The 22521-nt window shown below is 39.9% G+C and overlaps 1 protein-coding gene across 11 annotated transcripts in view; it reads left to right on the forward strand.

Moving 5' to 3' along the window:
• Positions 1–17986, forward strand: part of TNS3 (tensin 3) — a 332367-nt gene extending 314381 nt beyond the window's left edge. For 10 of the 11 annotated variants that reach the window (XM_067291189.1, XM_067291185.1, XM_067291187.1 and 7 more), the window contains 8 exons: positions 1504–1635; positions 4025–4120; positions 5724–5801; positions 7511–7588; positions 12100–12268; positions 13297–13365; positions 13492–13518; positions 14556–17986. In XM_067291189.1, the coding sequence (XP_067147290.1) occupies positions 1504–1635; positions 4025–4120; positions 5724–5801; positions 7511–7588; positions 12100–12268; positions 13297–13365; positions 13492–13518; positions 14556–14700 (794 nt within the window). In that variant the 3' untranslated portion in view covers positions 14701–17986. The remainder of the gene's footprint in view (positions 1–1503; positions 1636–4024; positions 4121–5723; positions 5802–7510; positions 7589–12099; positions 12269–13296; positions 13366–13491; positions 13519–14555) is intronic. The other variant, XM_067291188.1, reaches the window with a different exon arrangement.
• Positions 17987–22521: the final 4535 nt, after the last annotated feature.

Consider the following 22521-nt stretch of genomic DNA (forward strand, 5'->3'; position numbering starts at 1 on the left):
TATGATGGGTTAAGATGAATCGACACTTTGTTAGATGGCCCGTTTGTCCTTTTTCAAAGAGAGGTACAGATTTGGGCTGTCAGGTTGCAGAGTTGGTAGCAGACTCCTGCAAAGTAAGGGGCAGTTTCCCTGTAAATGATTCCTCCTGGGTGGAGGGGACTGCAGATCAGACTGCAAGCAGCCACCACAGTATACAGAGGTAAAGGTATTTCAATGCTTGGACGCTCAGAGGACAAATACTGCTTTCATCCCTTCCCTTGCTTTCAAACAAATGGGAGGGTGCGAGTGCTTTGTGGAGCAGGAAGTCAGTGGTGGCTGAGAACCGCTGTGCTCCTGCTGTTGAGACTGTGGAGGAAAAGCAAACAATGTTGTCCAGCCCAGCTGGGAATTGTAGCTCTGCTCCCTGTCATGCTTCGAACCAGCAGACGAAATACCAGCAGGAATCAACTTTCCCTCTTCGCTTAAAAACAAAAATGCGGGGCCAGAGGAACTGGGAAGAGGGACACCTTTCCTTTGCCTGGACGTATGTGTGTGTGCATATGTGTGTGCTCCAGTGAGGTGCAGTGTTTGCCAGTCTGCCATCATTTTGTTGAATTTGCTTTGATCTCATCACTCTTATCAGAGAGAAAGACAAGGACAAAAAACATTTAATCTTTTTATCTTTTGCCATGTTGGCCAATTATAATCCTTAGAAGTGCTTTTGAGGTCAGGTTGTTGTTGTCCCTTTTAAGGGAGGGGTAATACTCTGCTGTGAACTTGAACTTAAAATTTCATTTGGAAGCTTACATCAGCACTGTCAGCCTGAAACTGCCTCTGGATGCCTGGAAGTTTATATATGAATATCAGTGCCCCAAAATTCTCAGTCCTAAAGTCTTCAGGTTTTATTTTTTCTGCCTTCACTACTGCTGCTATTTACCTAGTTCAGCACTACAATGTGAATTATTAACCAATGTTTGCACAGTGCTCTGGATACATGAAAAGCCCTGGGACAAAATTGTAAGGCTTTACCCAAGAGTTCCTGCTATTAATTTTCTTGGGTACCATTCGCTACCTGCCTGAAGGCACTGACCCAAGACACGGACTAAAGCTGCTGTGTAAAAATCAACTGATGATCAGTTGGCAGACTAGTGGGCAATATTAATTTGATAAATTTTGATTAATTGGCTGGGTAGCAGCAGTTTACCAGCAATGGCCCAGTGTTTGCCACTGAAAGCACTGGTTGCAGGAATCCTGGTGGGACCTGCACATTCTTCTCAGTTAAAAATCACTAGTGGATGGTACCTGAGGCTTTTCTTGCCATATGTATCTGTGAGGTTCACGTGAGATGTTTCCATTCCAGTCCCCCAAATATGTTTGGTTATAGTCTGTTCTACAGCAATGGAGACAGAGAGGATGTTCTGCTTTTCCTTACTATCCTATTAGTTATAGACTTGGAACTGTACTTTTCTTTGTGTATGTAGCTCTGGAAATGTTTTTCTCTCTTTTTCCTTGCATCCTTTGCAGCCATTGCTGTTCTCAAGGACAAGGAGCCTGGGTCATTCATTGTTCGAGACAGTCATTCTTTCCGGGGAGCCTACGGGCTAGCAATGAAAGTTGCTACGCCACCTCCTTCTGTGCTGCAGTTAAACAAGAAAGGTACTGTATGCCTTCTACCTACCATTTAACCAGGCACACGTGATGGGAAGTCTTTATCACTGTGTAGTAATCTGGGGGAATCTTCTCCTCTTCCAGTACGTGCAGTTTCAATCAAGGGCTCCATTTGGTTTCTTGCAGCAGTATCTTATTGAATGTGACCGGATAAGAAACTTGTGGTATTTGATAGTTTCACAACTGGTTGTAAATATATACACATTGTGGCTCTTCATATATTGTACCTTATCAACCTAATAGAAAACCAGTGTCATCTCAGTAATGGGTTGTCACTAGCAGTTAGAAGTCTGTGTTTGATCCAAATAACACCGTGTAAAGTTTTCGCTTGGCTGGAAGGTTGAATATTTTTGACACCAGGGTTTTGTTTTGAGACAGTTTTACATTAGAAATAAATCCCTAAGGGAAAATGATAGTTATTTAATGAGAAGGATGGGATAGACATCTCCCAACTCCATTGCCTCCATGTATAACTTGTGTTTGTTAGCTGTGAAAGGAAAAATGAAAAGAGCATATGGAAAGCATTAATCAGTGTATGGAAACTCAGGAGGCAGCATCGGTAGGGTTCATGGCTCCATCTGTGCTACTGCAAGGGTGGTGGGGTGGTTTTCACTGCTACTATTTTCCTTTGACAAAGCTTATTATGTTCCATTGGTATATGTTGCCTGGTGAGGTAAGGAACTGAGATGACAGGAAAGCATCATAGTGCTGTGTGTGTAGAAATGCAATTTTGTCCATTGTTCTTTTTTTCAAAGATCACTCTGCTCACTCTGGGGCAAGGATAGCAGTCTGCCTCAATTACAATAACACTTTCAAATTCTGTACACTTAACCTGGAATATTGAGACAATTTCTAATAAAAAAAATTGCCATTTAATCTTTCTTTTTATTGTCCAGAAGCATCAGCAGAATCAGTGTAATGTCTTATTTGAAGTAGGCATTAAAGGTGCGCTGGTGATAGCACCAATAAGGAGGCAAATGGAAAGTGGCTGTAGGAGCACTTATTAGTCTTTTTTTCTCATTGGAACCAGCGAAGGCCGGGAAGACATGGAAATCCAAACTTCATCAGCCTTTAAGAGCCAATTGGTTGGTTGTGCTGCCGCCACTGGTGACAGCAAGAGAAAAGGTTGTTCAGGACTGTAACATTCATCCACTTCTTGCTCTGTGATACTAACTTCTTTAATTCCCTCTGTTTCATCCTGGAGAGCACAAGTTTGTTTCATCTCATGCACAGTTTTCTTGTTCAAGGCTTCTCCTTCTCACGTATCCTTATATTCATTTATTTTGAATGTTGTGAGAGCATAAGGGCAAACAGTAAGCCGTTTGAAAAGGTGAGCTTTGCAATATTTGCTTTACACAGAACTTCCTGCTGTCCAGGCTAATGTGCTCATCTGTATTGGCCCTTGATATCACGCATCCTCTGGGCTGTGGCTGACAAAATCAGAGTCAAAGAGAGTATTTACAGGTCTTTAGCTGAGGTTTGAATGTTCAGGCAGCTTTGCCCTATAGCTATGGGTTAACTTTCATTACTTGGAGAGCGCTCCAGTCTATAGTCAGATGTGAAACACTGTGAACAAGCCTTTGGAGAAATAATGATTTTGTCTTAATTATACACACACACGTGTGTGTGTGTATTTAAAAAAATGCTAAATCTCAAGGGAATTTTTATATGCCCCATGGACTTTGAATCTCCTCATTACGTTGTCTCCCAGCTTACAGTTTAAAGATTTGCCCTAGAGCCTTGAGGGAAATAAACTTTCTTTAAAGCTCTAGCAAACTACAGAAACCTGAGAGTCTCGTGTAATCACTTGTTTCCAGGAGTAAAGGCTTATAATAAGACTGCAAACATTTTAAAAGTTACAAATTCACCGACAGACTTGGCAGCATTACTTTAGTGCAACTAGATCTTTTGATCTGGAAAATTTCTGTGAGCAATATTCTGTCCTGTCATTAGAAATTTGAGTATTTTGTCATAATTTTAGCCCCTTGTTGTCACACTGGATACAAGTTCTTCTAATTGGCAAGTGCACCAGAATTTCTAACCCTTTGGTTTCCAAATTTTGTTCCTATCTATAGTTGGGACCATGCTTGGACATTTTGGACACTTCTGCATGTCTAGATGTCAGTTACTTCTGCTTATAAAATCTTTGTCTCTGGTTATCTGAAGTGGGCTATTTGTTTGTTTGCTTTTTTTGACAGAATAGCCTTTTCACTCCAGCTTGTAATCTTGCAGCAGAACAACTCTAATGCATTCTTTGCCTGCTGTGTATAAAACATTTGGTGATAATGTGGAAAGCTGCCTCATAAAGACCTTCTAATTTGTGAGACTTGTGTGTTCATTGATTCTCTTCATGTGTTTTCTTTCTGTTTTGCAACAGTTGGAGATCTGTCAAATGAACTTGTAAGGCATTTTCTGATTGAGTGCACTCACAAGGGGGTGCGCTTGAAAGGATGCCCAAATGAACCATATTTTGGTAAGTACTGTGCATCACAGAGATGCAGAAAATGGAAATATTTTGTATTTGCCAGAGCTGTTTGGAATGGAATGGAAATGAGAGAATGAGAGAATATTTTGTTTAAGTCTTGAAGATTTCTGCAGGAACACATTTGAGGTTGTTGTAATAGCAGCCTTCTACACATTTACCTAAAGTGTCTCTGCAGTGCACTCTAGCATAGATGCACATGAGCAAGCTTCAAGCTGCAGTGCACAGCTGCAATGGCACAGAGCTCAGCTAGATGACTGTAGGTGGCCTTATTTATTCAGGATCTTCTGCCGATTTTGTCTTTTTGCTATATTTATACTGTATACCAGCAAAATGACTCCGGAGTAGAATGTTTTTTTTCATATAGTAAAAAGTGCATTATACTGCATCAGGCTACATAATGTAATGCAACAGAAGCACATCACCTGTGAAAGGGTCTTCTATCATAAAAAGAAGCCGCAGAATGGCAAATTCTGTTTGAAGTAAGGTGGATTGAACTTTGTCAGTGTTTGACATGAGAGGTATTTCAAATCAGAGGTTTTAGCCCAGTCTTACCTTCGTCTTGAAATATCTGTTTATGATGCATATGTAGCCCTACTACTCATTTAGTTTGAGCATCTCCTAATCTTTAAATGTGTACAGCCTCAAACTGCTTCACTTGGTAGGAAGGCAGTATCACGCATTTGTGACACTGAAGCACTAATAGTATATATGTTAGCAGAATTGGGTCATCTTTCCATGTCAAAGCAATTTTTGATGGGCTGTAAAAATGAGATTGATTGTCTGAACTATGATTTTTCTCAAGAACTTAGCATGAGTAGAGTGTTCAATATTTGCAGGTAAATGGATTTGAAGGATAACTTTTTGTACAAATAGACGGATGAATATTGTCCATCTCCTCAAAATATGGTCTATCATCATGACGATGACTAATGACTGGGTCCATATTAGAAAAGTGGCTTTGAATAATCAGATTTTAGGGCACTAATTAAAAGAAGAATAACTTAACAGAGACAATTATGTATGTCAGCATCATACTGAGTGGGGGAGGTTTTCTCTAGGCCATCTTTTATATTTTTAAAAGCCCAAAACAGAGGTACATGCAGACTAACAACTAGACAGTGGAGAGAAGATGACGAAGAGACAGAACTGCTAGCTCTTTCACTGTCTACCTATAGCATCAACCCCTTGTGCTCTTACCTTCTTCACAAGGTACTACTACATTTAATGTATCACACATTAAGAGTATCAAATGGAATTTACTAACATGCATGTGCTAGTGTTTTTGTCGTCCTTGCACTTCTACATTTGAAGCAAAGCCATTTATTTAGTTTGGGATTTAAGCAGTGTGTTGGGGGGGAGGGAAGGGGAGTATATCATTATGGTTAGTCAAAGTACAGCCAACTGGGACAGTGTTGGGGAACATGAATCCATTAAAGTTAACTCAAAAAAATAGCTGTTAAAGTGGCTTATGGGGAGGACCAGGGGGGGCAGGGGAGGTTGCTTATAAAACATTTGAAAGCAAGCATAACTCTTGAGCTTTACTTTGCCCACCAAGTTAATCCTGCATGTCTTGTTGCTCTTCTGACTGCAGGGAGTTTGACGGCCCTGGTTTATCAGCACTCCATTACTCCCCTGGCACTGCCCTGCAAGCTGCTCATCCCGGACAGAGGTATGCCCCAGCCATGGCTCTGCTCCAAAATGCCAGTGTCTGAAGGCAGGTGAACATGTCAGAAGTCAAGACCTGAGTGAGAGTGCACAGGGGAGGGTGCTGCATTTTTAAAGTGGCTCTTCAGTGTTGCTGCAGGCTCTTATCCAAGAGCAGTTGTGAGCAGACTAGTACTGTGATGTTCCAATCATAAATGTATATGAGTCATGGAAGTTAGCACAGTAATCCAGCATTTAGGAAAAAAAGAAATCATTTCTCAGACATGAAATTATGCCCATGTATGGTTAGATTTAACCACTCTTCAGGTCTGGGTGGCAAAAGGCCTTAGGGAAAGCAAGATGGATAAAGAACAGCAGGTGCCCTGAGTGTGAGGCTGACAGGAAACAGGCAGCAGTTTACACAGGTCCAAATATTGTTTAGTAAATGATGGAAGAGCCTGTGTTGTGTTATGGGACTGTGATTCTAACTGTGATTTTGACCACTTCATAAACCACTCTAGGACAACAGCAGAATGCAGTTATGCAGCTCTTGCCCCATAATTCAGTTGCCTTGCCTGTTTAATTCTCCCACATGAAACTAACACCAGATGTATTATTGAAATGTTAAACATTCTTGTGGTTTTCCACTGAACTCTTTAAACTTTTCTTAAAGGCCATATGTCAGTGTTCAAACATAGCACTTGAATTATGCAAATGTATTAATGAAACCATTTTAGCACAAAAACGTGCTATGGTAGATGTGACCAGAGATCTCTTTATATGGCAAACCAGTGTGGTGGGTGGCTTTGTTCCCCTTATCCTCCTCACCTAAAATGGAAAGTTCCTTCTGTTCTGGCAGAAGTGCAGGACTAAAACATTTTCCTTTTTCCTGGACAAACATATTGCAGTGAAATGAATGGATTTATTTTGGAATCTTGATATGGTCAAGCGTTTTAAAAAGATGTTCTGTTGGTTAATGATTCTGGACACAGATCACAAATCATTGAAAGCATATGGATAACTTTAAATGTGAATAGTGTCACACTTAGTATTATTGCCTCACCCTTGCTTATTTGAATGTATTCAAAGAGAGTCTATGTCATATCAAATACAGCCCTAAGTGAGAAATATTTTACTAACTTTTATATAACCAAAATAACACACAGATGTACAATTATCTCACTCATTTTAGCAGATTTGGAGGCAAACATTCCACTGCTGTCTGTATACTTCAGAAGTTTCTGTGTTTTACATATGCATGAAGAAAGAAGAATTAAGTTGTCAGTTTCTGAATCAAAATAAATTAATTGATTTCATTGAAAAATCTTAGTCTTTGTGTTTAAATTAGTGTAAATTATACAAATTAAATTAGATAATTAAATTTGTACTAGTTTAAAGACATAGAAGTTACAGAATGGATGAGGGAATATAGTTATTAATATTGTTTTAATGTAGTATCGTGTCCATTCAGCAGTACATAGTTATATCTTTCACTGTCTGGAGGTAAAGGGTTAAGCATCTCTCCTGTAGCACTGGGGGAAAAAAAAGATGCAGCACAAAAACCACATGGCGTGAGTGCTTACTGTTGCAGATACAAGATTGTTTAATGTTTCTGGCCAAGAGTTGTCCAGTACATGAGATCACAATTACTAGAGCTAGACTTAAACTTGACCACATGCATTGATTTGTCTATTCAAGTACAATCAAAATGTGGATGGTGTTTTCTATTTGCAGATCCCTTGGAGGAGATAGCAGAAACTTCTCCACAGACTGCTGCAAACTCAGCAGCGGAGCTTCTCAAACAGGGTGCAGGTTGGTAAACTTCCCTTGCATTTGACTGTCACAAAGTTATGTATTTTACAGGCTGGGAAAATATGAGGCTCAGATTGGGCTGAAAAATGATTAAAGGGAGCATTTTAAGTTTAGAGTGCTGTGTAGAAGTGTAAAGAGCACTGTGAGGATAGGTACAAAGTTCCTTCTGTTTTTTGCAAGTTGTACAACCCGGTGTTTGCTTTCCAGTCGTGCCTCCTGTGAGAATGTGAGGTACGCATAGGCTGTTTCCGGCACACTGATTTGTACATGGTGTCATTACTTTTGTAACTGACAAACTTACAGAAGGTATTTTCAACCCGTGGTCTGCAGAACTTCATGGACTATGCCTAAGAGGTCTGCAAAAGGCAATTAGGGAAAATATTGAGTAGGGTTAAATTCTCAGCATAGCAGTCAGCATTGCCACAGGAAAGTGCTTACTAGCCCACAAATTGGAAAAAACATTGAAAACCATTGCCTTGTGTTTCACTTGATGCCGCATGTTGTTAGGAAGTGAAGTTTTCAATGTCTTTTCCATCGGATGCTGTTTTATGAATCCTCAAGCTTATTGCAGCACCCACCTCCCCTTCTGGCAAATTAAGTTGTCTTGCCTTGAGCTTATTGATGTGACAGATGAGCCTTGACAGGGTTACTTCCAAATGGTGCAATGTTACGTACTGGCACTGTCTGTACCACTCTGAGCAGTATTTGCAGCAACTGTGTAGGTGTGCGTTCTGCTTCTCACCAACTTTGTTTGCCTGCAGCTGACCTATAGATGGCTAGTGAATAGCCTGTCTGAAAAAGTGCGGTGGCATCACTGACCACTACTGGATGTAGTGCTCTTGGTACCCCTTGGTAGCCTTAAGGCTGCTCTTAGTATAGATGCAGGCACTGTGTTATTCCTCTACAGCCAGCACATTCAGAGGATCCTTGTCCCTGTCCTCCCATGATCCCTGGCCTTCAGACTGCTCTGAGGTTCACCTTAGGGTCTGTCTGTCCACCCAGTTAGCCCTAGTAGAGCAGAGTATGCTACCTTTGCCACTCTCCCTGAGCTTAACCTAGCACTGAAGCTCTAAGCGAAAGCTTTGTGGCCAAGCATGCCTTTATTTGAGTGCTGCCTTGTTGCCCTGATCCCTTGTAAGGCACTTCTTGGGGGTTGTTTGCCAATCCGAGCAGCTCTAAAGTGAGGGGGAGTTGTTCCTTGCTTGTGCAGCAATCTGTTTAGACTTAAAAATTCGCAGTACCGCTTCAGATGCTGTAATCGAGCAGGAATGTGTGGCTGAGGCAACGGCTAGCCTTGGTGAGGCTGTGCTAGAAGTGAGCACGTGTGGGCATTTCAGTCCGCCAGTGCCGGTGGTGGTTGTTGCGGCCAGTAGGGCAAAAGCCAAGGAGAAGGAAATCAAGAGGAAAAGTTCTATAAACAAACTCAGCAGAACAGGCATGTGTTGTCTTTTGAGAAATGCTGGTTTCTCCTTTTTCAGGCAAGGCTTGTCAAAGAAAAATAATTCTTTGACTTCAGTTGGGGCAGTAGTCAGATCACTCCATATGGAGGCTGTCAAATCAAGGATTGTTTGGGGAATTTAGTAACAGTAAAGCTTTTTTTGCTTTTGTTTTTAAACAAGGTTTTGGAACCTGAATAGACAAGTTATCTAGGAAACATTTTCAGAGCGTTTTGCCCTGATACATCATTTCCCAATGATTTTGCATATTTCAAACATCTCTCTCCAGTCACACAGACTTTCCAATTGTGGCATTCACCATTGACTCTCAGATCCTGAAAATGTAAACTGTTTCTTTACCAAGCATCAGAGCTTGTGTGAGGAACTGCAATTTAGTCAAAGCAGATACCCTTTTTCCCTGCCACACAACCTTACATTACCCCAACCTTCTTTCACTCAACAACTGAAAAAATGAAGATGCGCAGGCCTAGAATAACCATTTCTATAGCTGTCTGAAAAACCTAATGAGTATTTCCAGTCCTTACCTAAATACAGACGCTAACTGACAAATCTTTTGCTTCCCAGAGAGTGACAGCTGAAAACTAGAAACTGTACATATAAGTGGTTCTTCCCTAGAACAGACCTGGTTTTACTAATCTTCTGGTTTGGCAGCAAAATTTGGTGCCCCAAATAAGTCCCAGTTCTTCATATCTGTTTCCACTATAATACACTACTACAGACAAGGGACTGACCATTCCAAACAAAGCTACGTTCCCAAGGTAAAAGCATCATGGGATACTGAAGATGGCCACATTGTGTAGCTGTCATTGCTAGTACTGATGTGACTTGCCAAACGGCAGCTGTGGAAGATGGGGACAGCTACGTTACAGGAAAGATGCTATTTCATAGACTTCTTCCTTTTGTTCTTGCCTTGAACAGAGTTTCTGTGGGATCACTGCCATTCAATTCCTCATGTCAGTTGCCTAGATTAGAATATACATGTTCTTAAATGAGAAAAATTTCAGCCTTTCCCATAACCTTCCCTTTCCTGTAATCTCATTTTTAACATGACGTATTTTTGTGCCTTCCAGCATTTCTAAGAATCAGTTCTTTTTTGTTCAAGAGAGGGTAAAATCATGTACTGTATTTAGTGACTGCTTTTGAACTGCTGCGTTGGAGGACAATCTAGAATAAGAGGTTAGCTATTTTGTTTAGGAACAAAACCTAAACATGGTCTGTTGACAACAGAGCAATGCCTGGCACAAAGGGAAGGGAATCCCTTCATAAGAGCCTCAAAAGTGGTTAGGAATGTGGGTGTAAAACAAGGCAAACTTCCTGTGGTGGGAAAAATTCACAGGATAATGAAGAGCTTTGATCTGTATCAAATGAAAACAGTAATGATGTGAAAAGAAGAAAGTTTATACTTTAGAATGTTATTTACAATCTTGGACCGACATGACAGAAAGCCATTCAGTGAGGAAGGCCTCACTGAACTCGCCATTTAGCTTCTTAAATCCCTCTCTGTATGAATTGCACTGTAATTAATTCAAGCAAAGGTTATTAAGACTGGAATACCAATGCACAAATATGTGTGGGAATTTTTTCACTTACAGATCAAATCCTTTTCTTGATGACAGTCTCCAGAGCTTGAAGTTATTGCCTGGAAGCAAGCGTAGAATTTGCCTAATAGTCATGCTGGAATCAAACTTATGCTGATGCAGTCTACAGCTGTACAGCTGCTTGGTTGTTCTGAAAGTGGCATAGTCTAGCTGTGTACTTTATGTAGATAACAGTAGCAGAAAGCTTTCCCCAAATTACAGAATAGCCATATGAAAGGAGAAGCTATTAGATTGAATTTAATCTTTGCTTTCATAATAAGGTTGGTGAGCCATGCTGAAGTGTTAACAAATCAGATGTTAGCAAGCTAATTTGCGCACAGCAGCTGCCAGAGTTGTAAATTCTGTCCAGGACACCTACACAAATGTTTTTACCAAAACACAAAGTCTGTGTTTAGCCATGAATGTTTTTAATCATGCTTGCTTGTGTTGTAGAGTAAGACTAGGAAGGCTTTTCAGTTTCAAAAATGTTCCTAATCTGCTTGTAAATTTGACTTTATGTCACAGGCCCAAAGTATTTAAGCATGTGAATGTTTCTATTAAATAATCTCCTGAGTAGTGTCCCAGTGCTTGCTGCAGATTTGATGTCTGAGATCAGGAATTAGGTTAACTGCTTAGGAGCCTTAGAAACCACTGAACTACTCTATAAAGAGATACCTCAGAAGTTTCTAATATCTCTAGGCATTGAAATTCAGAGATGATAACTTGGATTTTCATCTAGATCTGGTCCCAGACATGAATGCGAATCAAAGTGGTTTCTTTCCCAACCTAGTGTCACTGGGGATATCACATTGGGAGAGGAATAGGGCTCTTAAATTTAAAACATGCTGAGGTAAAGGATAGACATAAAAATATAGAAGTAATTAGTTTTCCTCTTTGTGGAAGTTTTGTTTGCTCTAAAATTACTCAATGTTCAAAGCACTATGGAAATAATGAGAAGTGAACTTTGCAGCAGTCCTCACTTCTGTGTGGGGATAAAATTTTCTTGTTGTCATGCCAAAAAAGTGAATAGTTTCTTTTGAATGTAGTTTAAACACCATTTGAAAGTGTGAACATCTGTGAACTGGTGCTGCAAAAATATGTGTTTTCTTATTAGCTGCTGTAATTGAACTTACAGGCGAAATATCCCCATTCCTCTCCATCAGGATTGCATTTGCTGTTGTAATAGCTATAAGTGGCCTCTCTCTCTGCTACTATCTGGTATTTATTTAAATTTCAGGAGCATCTGTGGGTCATAGGTAACATACGGTCATTGGCTTAAATGTAAAGGCATTAAACCAAAGGGACAGTAAAAGGCCTATACCCTCTGAAATTATCGTCTTAAGCTACGAAGCAACAGTGGGACAAGTGGGTCACTTTACGTAGGTGGAAAATTCATTTTTTGTTTGGTTTTGTTCGAAAGATTCCTGTTTGATTTTTTTTGGGTAATGACCTTTGGTCTTTCCCCTCTTTCTTACAGCGTGTAATGTCTGGTATCTGAATTCAGTGGAGATGGAGTCCCTCACGGGCTACCAGGCAGTGCAGAAAGCCTTGAGCCTGACGCTGATGCAAGATCCTTCGCCCATCTCAACTGTGGTCCATTTCAAGGTGTCTGCACAGGGAATCACACTAACAGATAATCAAAGAAAGTAAGCAAAGGAGGGATGGGAAGAGAATATCCGGCCTTGACCCAGGCAAATATCACTTGCTTTTGAGTTGTTTTTCCTAGTTATATTTTGCAGTCTCTGTCTCAGATGATATCTAATAGGATTGTCCAAAGAAAGATAATGTCTGGTCCCTCTTCCAGGTTGCGAACCATCTGCCGTGCTGGAGGATGAATATTTTAAGCTATGGACATTCCTTCCACATGGCAGTTTCTGTCTCTGGAAAGTCACTTTGCCATGACATTTTTTTCATTGTTATTATTTCTTAGAAAAAGAGAAAGTAATTCCAATGGCTTTGCCAACATTTGGTATTCAGCCTATTTGCTGAAATAATTCATCTTCACTGTAGCTGTCATCAATATCACTGAACAGAGTTGGCCTAAGCAGCCACTGTATACCTCCAGTATTTGAAATACTGCTATGGATAGTCCAATGCCTGTAAACTACTATGATAAAATGTTAATTTAAATTTACTTTGTACTGAATACTATTAAGGCTACTGCAAACTCCTTAGGTTTGAAAACTGCGCATTACAAAGGAGGGATGACAGGAACTCACTGTAGCTAAAAGTCAGACTTCCTAATTCCAGGAAACCTGCAAGCATTTGTAACAGGTCAAGGACAAAACTTAAATCACAATTTCCAGGAGTGCTAACATTCAGAAACTTAATATAACTCAACTTTTCATAAGTTCCAAGAAGTTTCATTTCCCACTAGCATTGTAGCTAAGTGGCTGGTTTTTAGAAAGATGCATTTGATGCTTCTACCTCTGTTCTTTAGCTTGAGAGTTAGTTTTACTGCGTTTAAAAACTTGATGTTACTATTCTAAATACTGATTTATTTGATTGGGGCAAATCATATAGTTTTTGAAGTGTTACTCGGAGATAACAAAAGAATATATATTGTCATTATTAAATTTAGAAATCTGTTGTCTTTATTTTTCTGATCCATTTAGTGTTAAAATTTTAAGCATCCTAAGTATGCCTGAAACTTGCATTATTTTCTCCTATCCAGGCTCTTTTTTCGACGACATTATCCTGTCAACACTGTTATTTTCTGTGCTTTGGATCCACAGGACAGAAAGTAAGGAAGACAAGCACTATTTCAAATATGTTCTTTGTATTGTTGAGCTAAAAAACCCTAACATATGTGTCCTTTTTATTTCTCCGTTCCTTTTTTTTTTTTATCTGCTTTCTTGTGGACAACAAGATGGATGAAAGATGGCCTTTCTGCAAAGTAAGTTGACATGTGTCCCAGTCATTTTAACTGAATGTTTTAAGAGTATCATTACAGTGATTAACTTGTTAGTCTTCTAAATTATGAGCTGCTTTCTTTGTCAGAGATGTAGAAAAGAAAGTAGCTGTTCAGAAGTAAAAGTCTTTCTGCCCACTGTAATTACACTTGTTTTACTTCATCTGCACCTCTGCAAGTCAGGGCCTAATTCTGTGATGGTGGGATATCTGGAACCAGAGTTAGTGTGGTTTATTTGGATTGCAGGTCTGTGATTTACCTGAAGTTTGCCCTTTGCTGCTCGGTTTTATGCTCTACTTGTGAAACAGTGCTAAGAGAAGCTTTGGATAGGTTTACTCTTCTCATTTGGACTAATAGCTTTAAAAAAAAAAAAAATCCCACATTCAGCACACACAGAAAAAAATTCCTAGTGATACTAGTGTCTGGCATAATTTATAATTACCAGTGGATTCCAAGTGTTTTCTGTTGAAGACCAACATCATTGTTCCCCTCTTACTGAAAGATAAAGCCTGAATGGAGAGAGGTGCTCTCCGTTCACTCAGGGTTGTGCTGATCTCTGAAACGGAACAGAAACAAATCTCAAGTACTTCATCCACTGAGATGTATTGCCTTCAAAATCTCTTTTTGAGTACCCCAGCCCTTCATCTCCCCCCTGTTCCACATCTCCAAGACAGATAAGAGCAGTACTGAATCAGATTAAGTATCTCCCCAGGTCAGTAGCGTGTCTCTTGACAGTGGGCAATACAGGATGCTTGTAGAAAGAACCGAAGAAACAGGACAGTATTATCCTTGCCCTGATTGTGGCCATCCTCAGCCTTTCAGGGCGTTCCTGAGCTGGCTGTCGCATTTGGACTGCTGTATTTGGTAGCCACACAGGACCTTCTCTTCCACAAGAGAGAAAGCACAATTTGAACCCCTTTGAGCTTTGTGCTTCTGGTTGCCTCGGTATCCTTTCTGGTTTACGAAAGGAGGCAATGTGTGTGTCTCAGTTCTCTAATATGTTGTGATTTTTGCCCTTGCAGAGTATTTGGGTTTGTTGCCAGGAAGCAAGGCAGTGCCACAGACAACGTGTGCCACCTATTTGCAGAGCACGATCCAGAACAACCTGCCAGTGCCATTGTGAACTTTGTATCAAAGGTCATGATTGGATCCCAGAAGAAGATCTGATGCCTTTCGAGCCTCAACTCAGAGCTCTTCACTGACTTGAAGGAAAGCAGCATGAGAGGCAGAAAGACTATTTGGCAGCAAAGTCTGAACCTCATCATTCCCAAGAAGGAAAGCAGAGGACAGTCTGTCTGCATTAAGTTTGGAAGAGTACAGTCTTTTCTTTGAAGATGCCTCTGATGGATCGATGCATTATCTCTTTCTTTTTATATCAAAGGACAAAGCAAAAGAAGTTGGGTGCCACCTAAACCCACATAGCCCATACCTGAATGAAGCATAAATGAAAAACTTTTCCCCTGAGGGGTTTCTAATATATTTTCACATGCTGTTTCTCGTCATTTATTGGAACAGAAATATTCACCCACTCACTAGGCTGTGCTACTCTTTTGTGCAGAAAATGTTTCTTAGAACCACTACAAAGACACTTGCCATAATTGCATCAATGGTAGCTATAGGCCTTGCAAGTATATGCTCTTAAGAGAAAGGTGGTCTGAGGAGGACTATTTGCTCTTCCCTTCATCTTTATGTGATCAGTGGTGGGAACTGAATGGAGAAGGGGAAGATGTATGTGAAGAGAAGGTTTATGCAAGTTGATTTCTGTTAAGAAAGGAACAGCAACGTGAAATATTCAGGGAGATTTCTCTGTATTTAGTGTAAAGAAGGCTGGGCAGTTTTAGCTTGAATAATTTTAAATAGGGGAGAGGTGGCAGACCAAAAACGGTTGCATGGAAATGTATTCCATAATTCTTTTTGCATTATTATTTTTTATACAAAGAACTAAGTAGGGAAGATACTGTATTTTAATAATTGCAGAATAAAAATGAGGGAAAAGCAAAGAGGAAAATTTTATAATTTATATATTTTTGCCTATGCCAGATTATTTATAGTAGATCTCAGATCTTGGTATATCACATGGATATTCTTTTACTAGGCCACTGTTGAGCTTTGCCTTTTTAGCACTATTTTGCATAAGTAAAAACGTGTTGCATGTGCCTTGCTGTAGAGAATAGAGTTTCATATTTTGACTTTTGTCTTACAGTGATGAGCAACTTCCCATCTGCTGTCTCTTTGCAATAATACTTTGGCTGTAACATTTGTTCCCCTATCTAATAACTACGTACATAAGTGGGTTCTTTTTTAGCCCCCTTTTTATTGAAGTTTTGGGGATTTGGGGCTTTTTTCATCTGTAGGGACTGTTTTCATGTTTTATAGTTGTGTTTTAATAATTTCTTGAGTCAGGAAATCCAAAAGGGAATGGAATTTATTTCATTACTCTATCCCATTTCTTGAGAGCATTTGTGTCATGATTTGTACAGCTGTCAAACCTGTACAAATCTCTATCTCTTTATAAGCACATCTGTATTTTAAATGCGTAACTGTTAGCTTTACAGCAATTATATATTACAGAAAACATATAAGGTAGGTTACAGTGGAAACCTTTATGAAGAAGGACAGCCATCTGAGGTCTACTGTTATAATTCCCATTCACTCCAAAAAGAGCAGCCCTAGACCCCATATCAGAACAGAAGGTAATAAAACAACTGCAGTGGGACAGTGCTGAGAAGTTTCATTGCCTTGATTTCTTTGATGTGTGGGTGTCACCGTTACAGTAATAAGCTGAGCAATAAGATGACATGCTGAATGCTGCATGCTAGATGCATGAGACATTGGATTAAGTAGTAGTTGTTAGATTTGGAGACTTGAAGGCTTCTTCAATCTCTTCTACTAAATAATGGTTAAGAAGGATGGAAAACTGATTGGGCTATACAATAAAAAATTTCCACCCATCTAAACTGTATTTGTCCTGTATAAATGATGATCTGGTTTTTATTACCAGCTCTTTTCTTTCTTTTCCTGAAGTGTTAGAACCATGGAAACCTTATTCAGTGACCATGGCAAAAAATGTTACCAAATGATTTGTATAATGATGTTTTGTGTAAATAACTTTTTAGTTTTTAAGGGAAAAGGGAGGGGGAGAGAGAGAGAGAGAGAGAAGAAAGATTTGAAGTATAATGTGTGGACAAGGAAGTGGCATAGTGGTAAAAATGGGCATTGGATGTACATAGAAGGGTTAAGCAATCCAAAGCATTTGTAGCTACCGTTGAAGCAACAAAGGCAAGTGCCTCTGATTTGTACCAAATACGTGTATTCTTCTGACACAGAGGTATATTACTTAAACAGTGTTTATGTACCATCCAAAAGAGAATGCAGTTCTTATTTTTAGCAACTCTGATTCTTTTGAAACATATGACAATGGGTTCCTTAGTAGGACTTAATGTATCTTTTAAATAGTCTTTTGATGCACCAGAAACCCAGTTGCCTGATCTAGTTGACCAGTTGGAGCCCAGTGAATTTCTTCAGCTGACATCTCAACTAGAGTCAAGTCAGATTTCCTAGGAGAAAAATCACGTGTAATAAAACTGACATATTATGAGGATTCAAATGAGGAGGAATTTTTGATTATATCTTTTCCACTTGTGTAGGTGATACTTGAGTGTGTGTTGTTAAACACCAAGTGTTGGCCTTCGGGCTGAAACTAGTGTCATTTTTTTCCTTTTATTGTCATTTCCATTTGGGGCCTTATTTTTTATTCCTTGTGTGTTGTCCAGGCCTGCTGAATTCAGGAACACAAGGAATTCAAGGCTAACACTCCTGCTGGTGTTACCTGGGAGTTTAGCTCTCCTTGCTAAGTGGGAAAGAAAAAGTTGCCCTGTTTCTAAGGGACCTTTTCTATTATGCATTCCTTTGGATGGTCTATTACCACGTGCTTTTGCTTTTTAATGAATTGAAAAATGCACAAAGCAAAATATTTCAATAAGTGCCATTGTATAGTGTACGTAGAAAAGTATTCACGGAACTTATGTTCATGGCAAATACAATGACTAAATAGTTAATACAGCACTTTCTTTCCAAGGTTTTTGGTAGATGTGTATATGCAGTCTCATACATAATGCCAGCAAGTTGACACGTATTTAGCCAAGCTCCTGTTAACCTGCTTGTTAAATGTACTACTATAATCTTACAGTGTTAAACTACAAAAATGCTAAAAGCCATGTTTTTAATTAAATGGTTCCCATGTATCCAACAGTATCATTAAAATTTTAATGTTTCTTTCTTGGATTTACCTATTAGTGAAAATTTTTGCCTTTTTCTTTAAAGTGTAAAGAAGCAACAAAAGGTCTCGAGTATGTAAATGAATGTTCTATAAATTCTTTGTATAGTCATTTTCTCTGCTCTTCAGATATCGCTTCTATTCAGATTATAATAAAATTATGAATGTGAAATCTCACCACAGAGCGTTACAGGGCAGTCTGTTCTGAGAGAAAGGCATCCTGCATTCAAAACCAGTTAGTGAGGGGGATCTGTTTGTTTGGTGAAACAAAAATAGGTTGAGTGCTGAAGCAGGGTTCTGATTTGGGGTTTTTTTAAAGAGGTTTCTTTCAAGGAGTTGACTACACACACATTTGTCTGCTTTAGCTGTCCATGTTTAGTTAAAGCATGTGATTTTCATAGTTTATTTGCAAGTAGAGTTGCATAAAAGTGCCTTTTGCCTGCCTTGCCTGGTTCAGTATAAGAAGGACGAATATGTGATGTCACTTTCAGAGATGATATTTGTACCGGTTTCCCTGTGCCTCCACAGTGACGACACTGGAAAAACTTCCAGAAGAGTGTGAGGGGGGTGAGAAATCTAACCCTGAACTGCAATAGCTCTCAGAACACAAAATCTGCACGTCAGCCACCCGTTAAAGGTTGAATTATTTACGTGCTTTGTGGGGATTATTTCTGAGACTGATAAACTCTGGTATGTCATGCTAATGCCTTTTCTCTGAGGCGTAGGCTGGGTGAAATTCCTCGTTCGGTGTGGTTGAGTGTCCGTCATCACTGCAGACCATTGTGCATGTGCTCTGCATAGGCATAGCAGATTGGAGAAATAGTCACAAAATGTATGAATCTTTATCAGAATCGCTTACAGTACAACATAGACTGCAAGGGCATAACTGTAACGTGGGTCTTCAGAGCCAGAGTCCGGTCTCCTGTTCTGACAGAAAATAATAAATCTCTCCTGTCCTTAAACTCGGTTACATTTGTGTGTGCACGCGTTGTGCTGCTATTTCCTACTCCATTTGGAAGGCTGCTCCAGGATCTCTGTCCTCCAGTGGATGAAAATCTTCTTTCAGTATTCAGCCAAAATGTATTCACAGCTAGTTCGTATTCAGTTGTTCTTATGCCAGCATTGTCTATTAGCATAAATAACTGTTCTTTCTCCCTGGAGTATTTATAGCAAGAGATCAGATCCCCCCTTGTATCCCTCAGTCTTCCTTTGGCAAGACTACACAAGCCAGCACTCAGCCTTTATATTTTTGTCTTTGAAAGGGTGCAGAGGCCTGTTCTTTTTCAGTCTCTTTATCAAACAGTTAAATAATTTCTTTGGGAGACCCTGAAGTGAACGGCCAGATTCTTTAAAGGGGGTGCAAGCTGCTGTTCTGTGATTTTTAAATATTTATGTTAGAAAACTCTTGAAACAAACAAACAAAAAACTTGGCCCACTGGATCGGCAGAGTGAACCCCTCCTCTGCTGTTGCTGTTGACACCTCGTGCGAGGGTTACAACAGCAGGAACGACCCTGGCAGCGTGCACAGAGGAAATGATGAGGCTTCATGTGAAACTAAAGGGCAAAGAACTAAAGACATTCTCAAAAAATAAATCAGAAACAGAAAGTTTGCAGGAGACTTAGTAATTCTGCCAGACTACAAGGGGGCAAAGGGGAGCTATTACAGAATTTAAGGATCTTGCTGAATAATTGGCAGCACATGTCACTGCAAGGCATATCGAGTTAGTACTAGGCCCTTCCTTTGAAGGCATCTAATGTCTTAACTTTTTGCATAAAGCACAGATGTTTGCGCCCCTATTTTCACACCTTAAAGATTCCTTCTTAGGTATGTGATCCTGGCAACACTGTATGGAAACTGTTCCCAGCTGCAACCAACTGCTTGTGCCCTCCCTGTAATCCAAGTGGTCTTAAAAAATAGATTCACCTCAGATTTCTGCATCACCTTTGAAAAAACTGGCCTTTTTTGTAAATCCTTTAAAGTGCATTTTCATCATTGTAAGAAGCTTCTTACATCTTGGGCAAAGAGTTGTCTAAAAAGTTCTTGAAAGAGCAAAATTAGCTTTTTACATCACAGTTTTTTTTTTCTTGTATTGTGTATTATTGTCCCCCAAATTTTTTTTAGTCTGTGGCTATTCATATCCTGCCTAATTAAACCTGAGTTATGGGCTTTCTCCTGCTGCCACCCATGTTATGTGCAAGTTGCAATCTGCTCGTAATGCAGATGGTAGGTGTGAAAAACTGTAGGAAAACAAATTATTAGAAGGAATGCAGTATGGATGGGGAATTGAAAGGTGGGATGGAATGGGTCCAGCAAATTTGTGTGCTTATGTTTATTGCAATGGAATAATCCAGCTATAAAAATAAACAGAAGTGTCTTGATTTGTATATTGAAACAGTAGTTCCCAGCCTTTGCATTTGCAAGTTGATGTGAAACTCCCACTGAAGTGGGAGATAGCTGTTTGTATCCAGGATATACAAGTGGTGAGAGCTGGCCCTAAGACCTCAGCTGGAGTTTTCCCAGCACCCCAAACCTGTAAGTTCTCCCTACATGTGAAAATAGTTAATATGGCTCAGGGCTGTGGCAAACTCTCAGCCATACTCTCACATACAACCAGTAAAACTCCAAGTGACAAGAAAGGACAACTGCTCTCCCCCCTGCCCCCCCCTCCCAAATAACTGCAACATGAAATCCTTGTCCCTGTGATCTGGCAGGAGCTTTCAGACAACTTTAGTATCCTCTTTAGTCTCTTTTCATAGGAAGTATGAGGCTTTTGAAATAACAGTTAGAAGTCTGTGAAGGATTTTATGAGGACATCAAGCTCAAGATGTGTCAGGCCCTTTCCTCGAAAGGGAGTTGCCTAAAATATCCTGGGAGGTGGTATTGAGAATGTAGTGACAGGCCAGCAGTATACAGTATACACATGCATTAAGACAAGTAGATGTGCCTTTGTTCATGTCAAATATATATTTGATCTCTCATTGTCTAGTGAACTGGAAAACATCTGTGTTTGACCATTTGGTTTTATTTGTTCTGCACTGTTTCTTAGAATCTCCCTTATCTCTCAAAAGAAGCAGAACAAACATCATGGTTTATATATCTCTGCAATTGGTAGCAGTTTATCCACGTTTCATGATAACTTAGGAATCCCATGCCTCATTTTGTTAAAATAACTTGTTGATGATCTCAGAATTTTGCTTGTCATTAGCTGTCTGATAAATTTGTTAGACTTGGGATCTCTTTTATGTTCAGGCCTGGACCTGAATCATGCAGCCTGCGTATATGTTTTTCTGGGTAAATAGTCACACTGAGTACTTTTGTAAGGAGCGCATTCTCCGTAAGGTTATATAAATGCATAGATGTTTTCAGACTTAAGCGGTATGTTGCTGGGATGCAGTAGATAAGGTTTTTAGAAAGCAATAGAGAGAGACAAAAGATCCTATAGGATTTTGAAATGACTGGAATCACCATAAAGGCAAAACACTGTAAAGAAACTTTGTTTAGCAGAGTTTTTCTTAGAGAAGATGATTAATGATGTCTAAAACTCTAGTCTGCTGCTTGGAAAATCCACTCTCAAATTGATCTCTATAAGCTAAACATGCCAAATGCTCTTGGCCAATCCCTTGAGCCCTGGGCCTTCAAATGTTAATACCTGCTTAATTTATGAATTGTTGCATTGATTTCTGAGTTGGTAGTAAAGTCTTAAGTATAGGCCTTTGGAAAATCAGGACTTTGGCCTATCTTTACTTGTTTCTCGTATGTGAAATGATAATAGCTGAGGCTGACTTCGTATCTCTGGAGCTGAGGTGCTTGAATGCATGTTTGTACATATTGGGTAGGTTCCAGAGCTGTTTAAAAGTCATGGTTTTAACCAGTTTTTAACCAGTGGTGGTTTTAACACACTCTAACTTCATTCATACAGTCAGAGTAAATTCATGAATGTGTGTGTATGTGTATGTATGCTACTTTGGCCCAAGGACAAGATAAATATTTACCTGAATTATTTTCTGAAAAATCCAGCTTTCCTATTATTTCCAGGCTATGCTCCAGAAAATGGATTCACTATTTTGCCCTCTCTGAGGTCTATCAGGATTTTCTGGCAGCTGGACCTGGCTGTGCTGCAGTGGACGTCAGGCATGAGCACGTGGGCTCCCTGGCCTGTTACTGGAGGACACAAAAATGGAGGCTGTTTGGTGCCAATAGTGGAAAAAAAGAGAGGAGAGATAAGGGGCTTGGCCTTCCTGCCATATTCATGGAAGCAGGAAAGAGGAAGGTTGTAGCCCAGATCACTAACGCTACATTGAGTCCATGATCATCGCATCCTCCTGTCTGTGTGTCGGGATGCCCTGGCCAAGAGCCTCTCCAGGCAGAGGCTGCCAAAAGGGAAGAACCTGAGCATCACCGAAGGCTCAAAGCTCCTGGCGGTCTAGATGGGGCGCATGGTGACATGGTACTGCTCAGCAAGGGATGCTGTGGAGAAGCATCTGGGTTCAGGCACAAGAAAGAAGGAGGCAACAGGACTATGCATGGGGTTTGTGGAAAGCGGGTTATGGTGAAAAGGGAGAGTATATGAGGTTTTAATTTTTTTTTTGATATTGTAAATATCAGTTCCTATTTCTGCTCTTATAAAAGTGTGGGTAGCTTCAGATTTGTGTTTGCCTTGTGTTTAGGTCAATATAATAACAGTAATACAGAAAAAAAGCTGAAAATACAC

The sequence above is a fragment of the Apteryx mantelli genome, chromosome 2 (assembly GCF_036417845.1).
Source record: "Apteryx mantelli isolate bAptMan1 chromosome 2, bAptMan1.hap1, whole genome shotgun sequence".
NCBI classification, from domain to species: Eukaryota; Metazoa; Chordata; class Aves; order Apterygiformes; family Apterygidae; genus Apteryx; species Apteryx mantelli.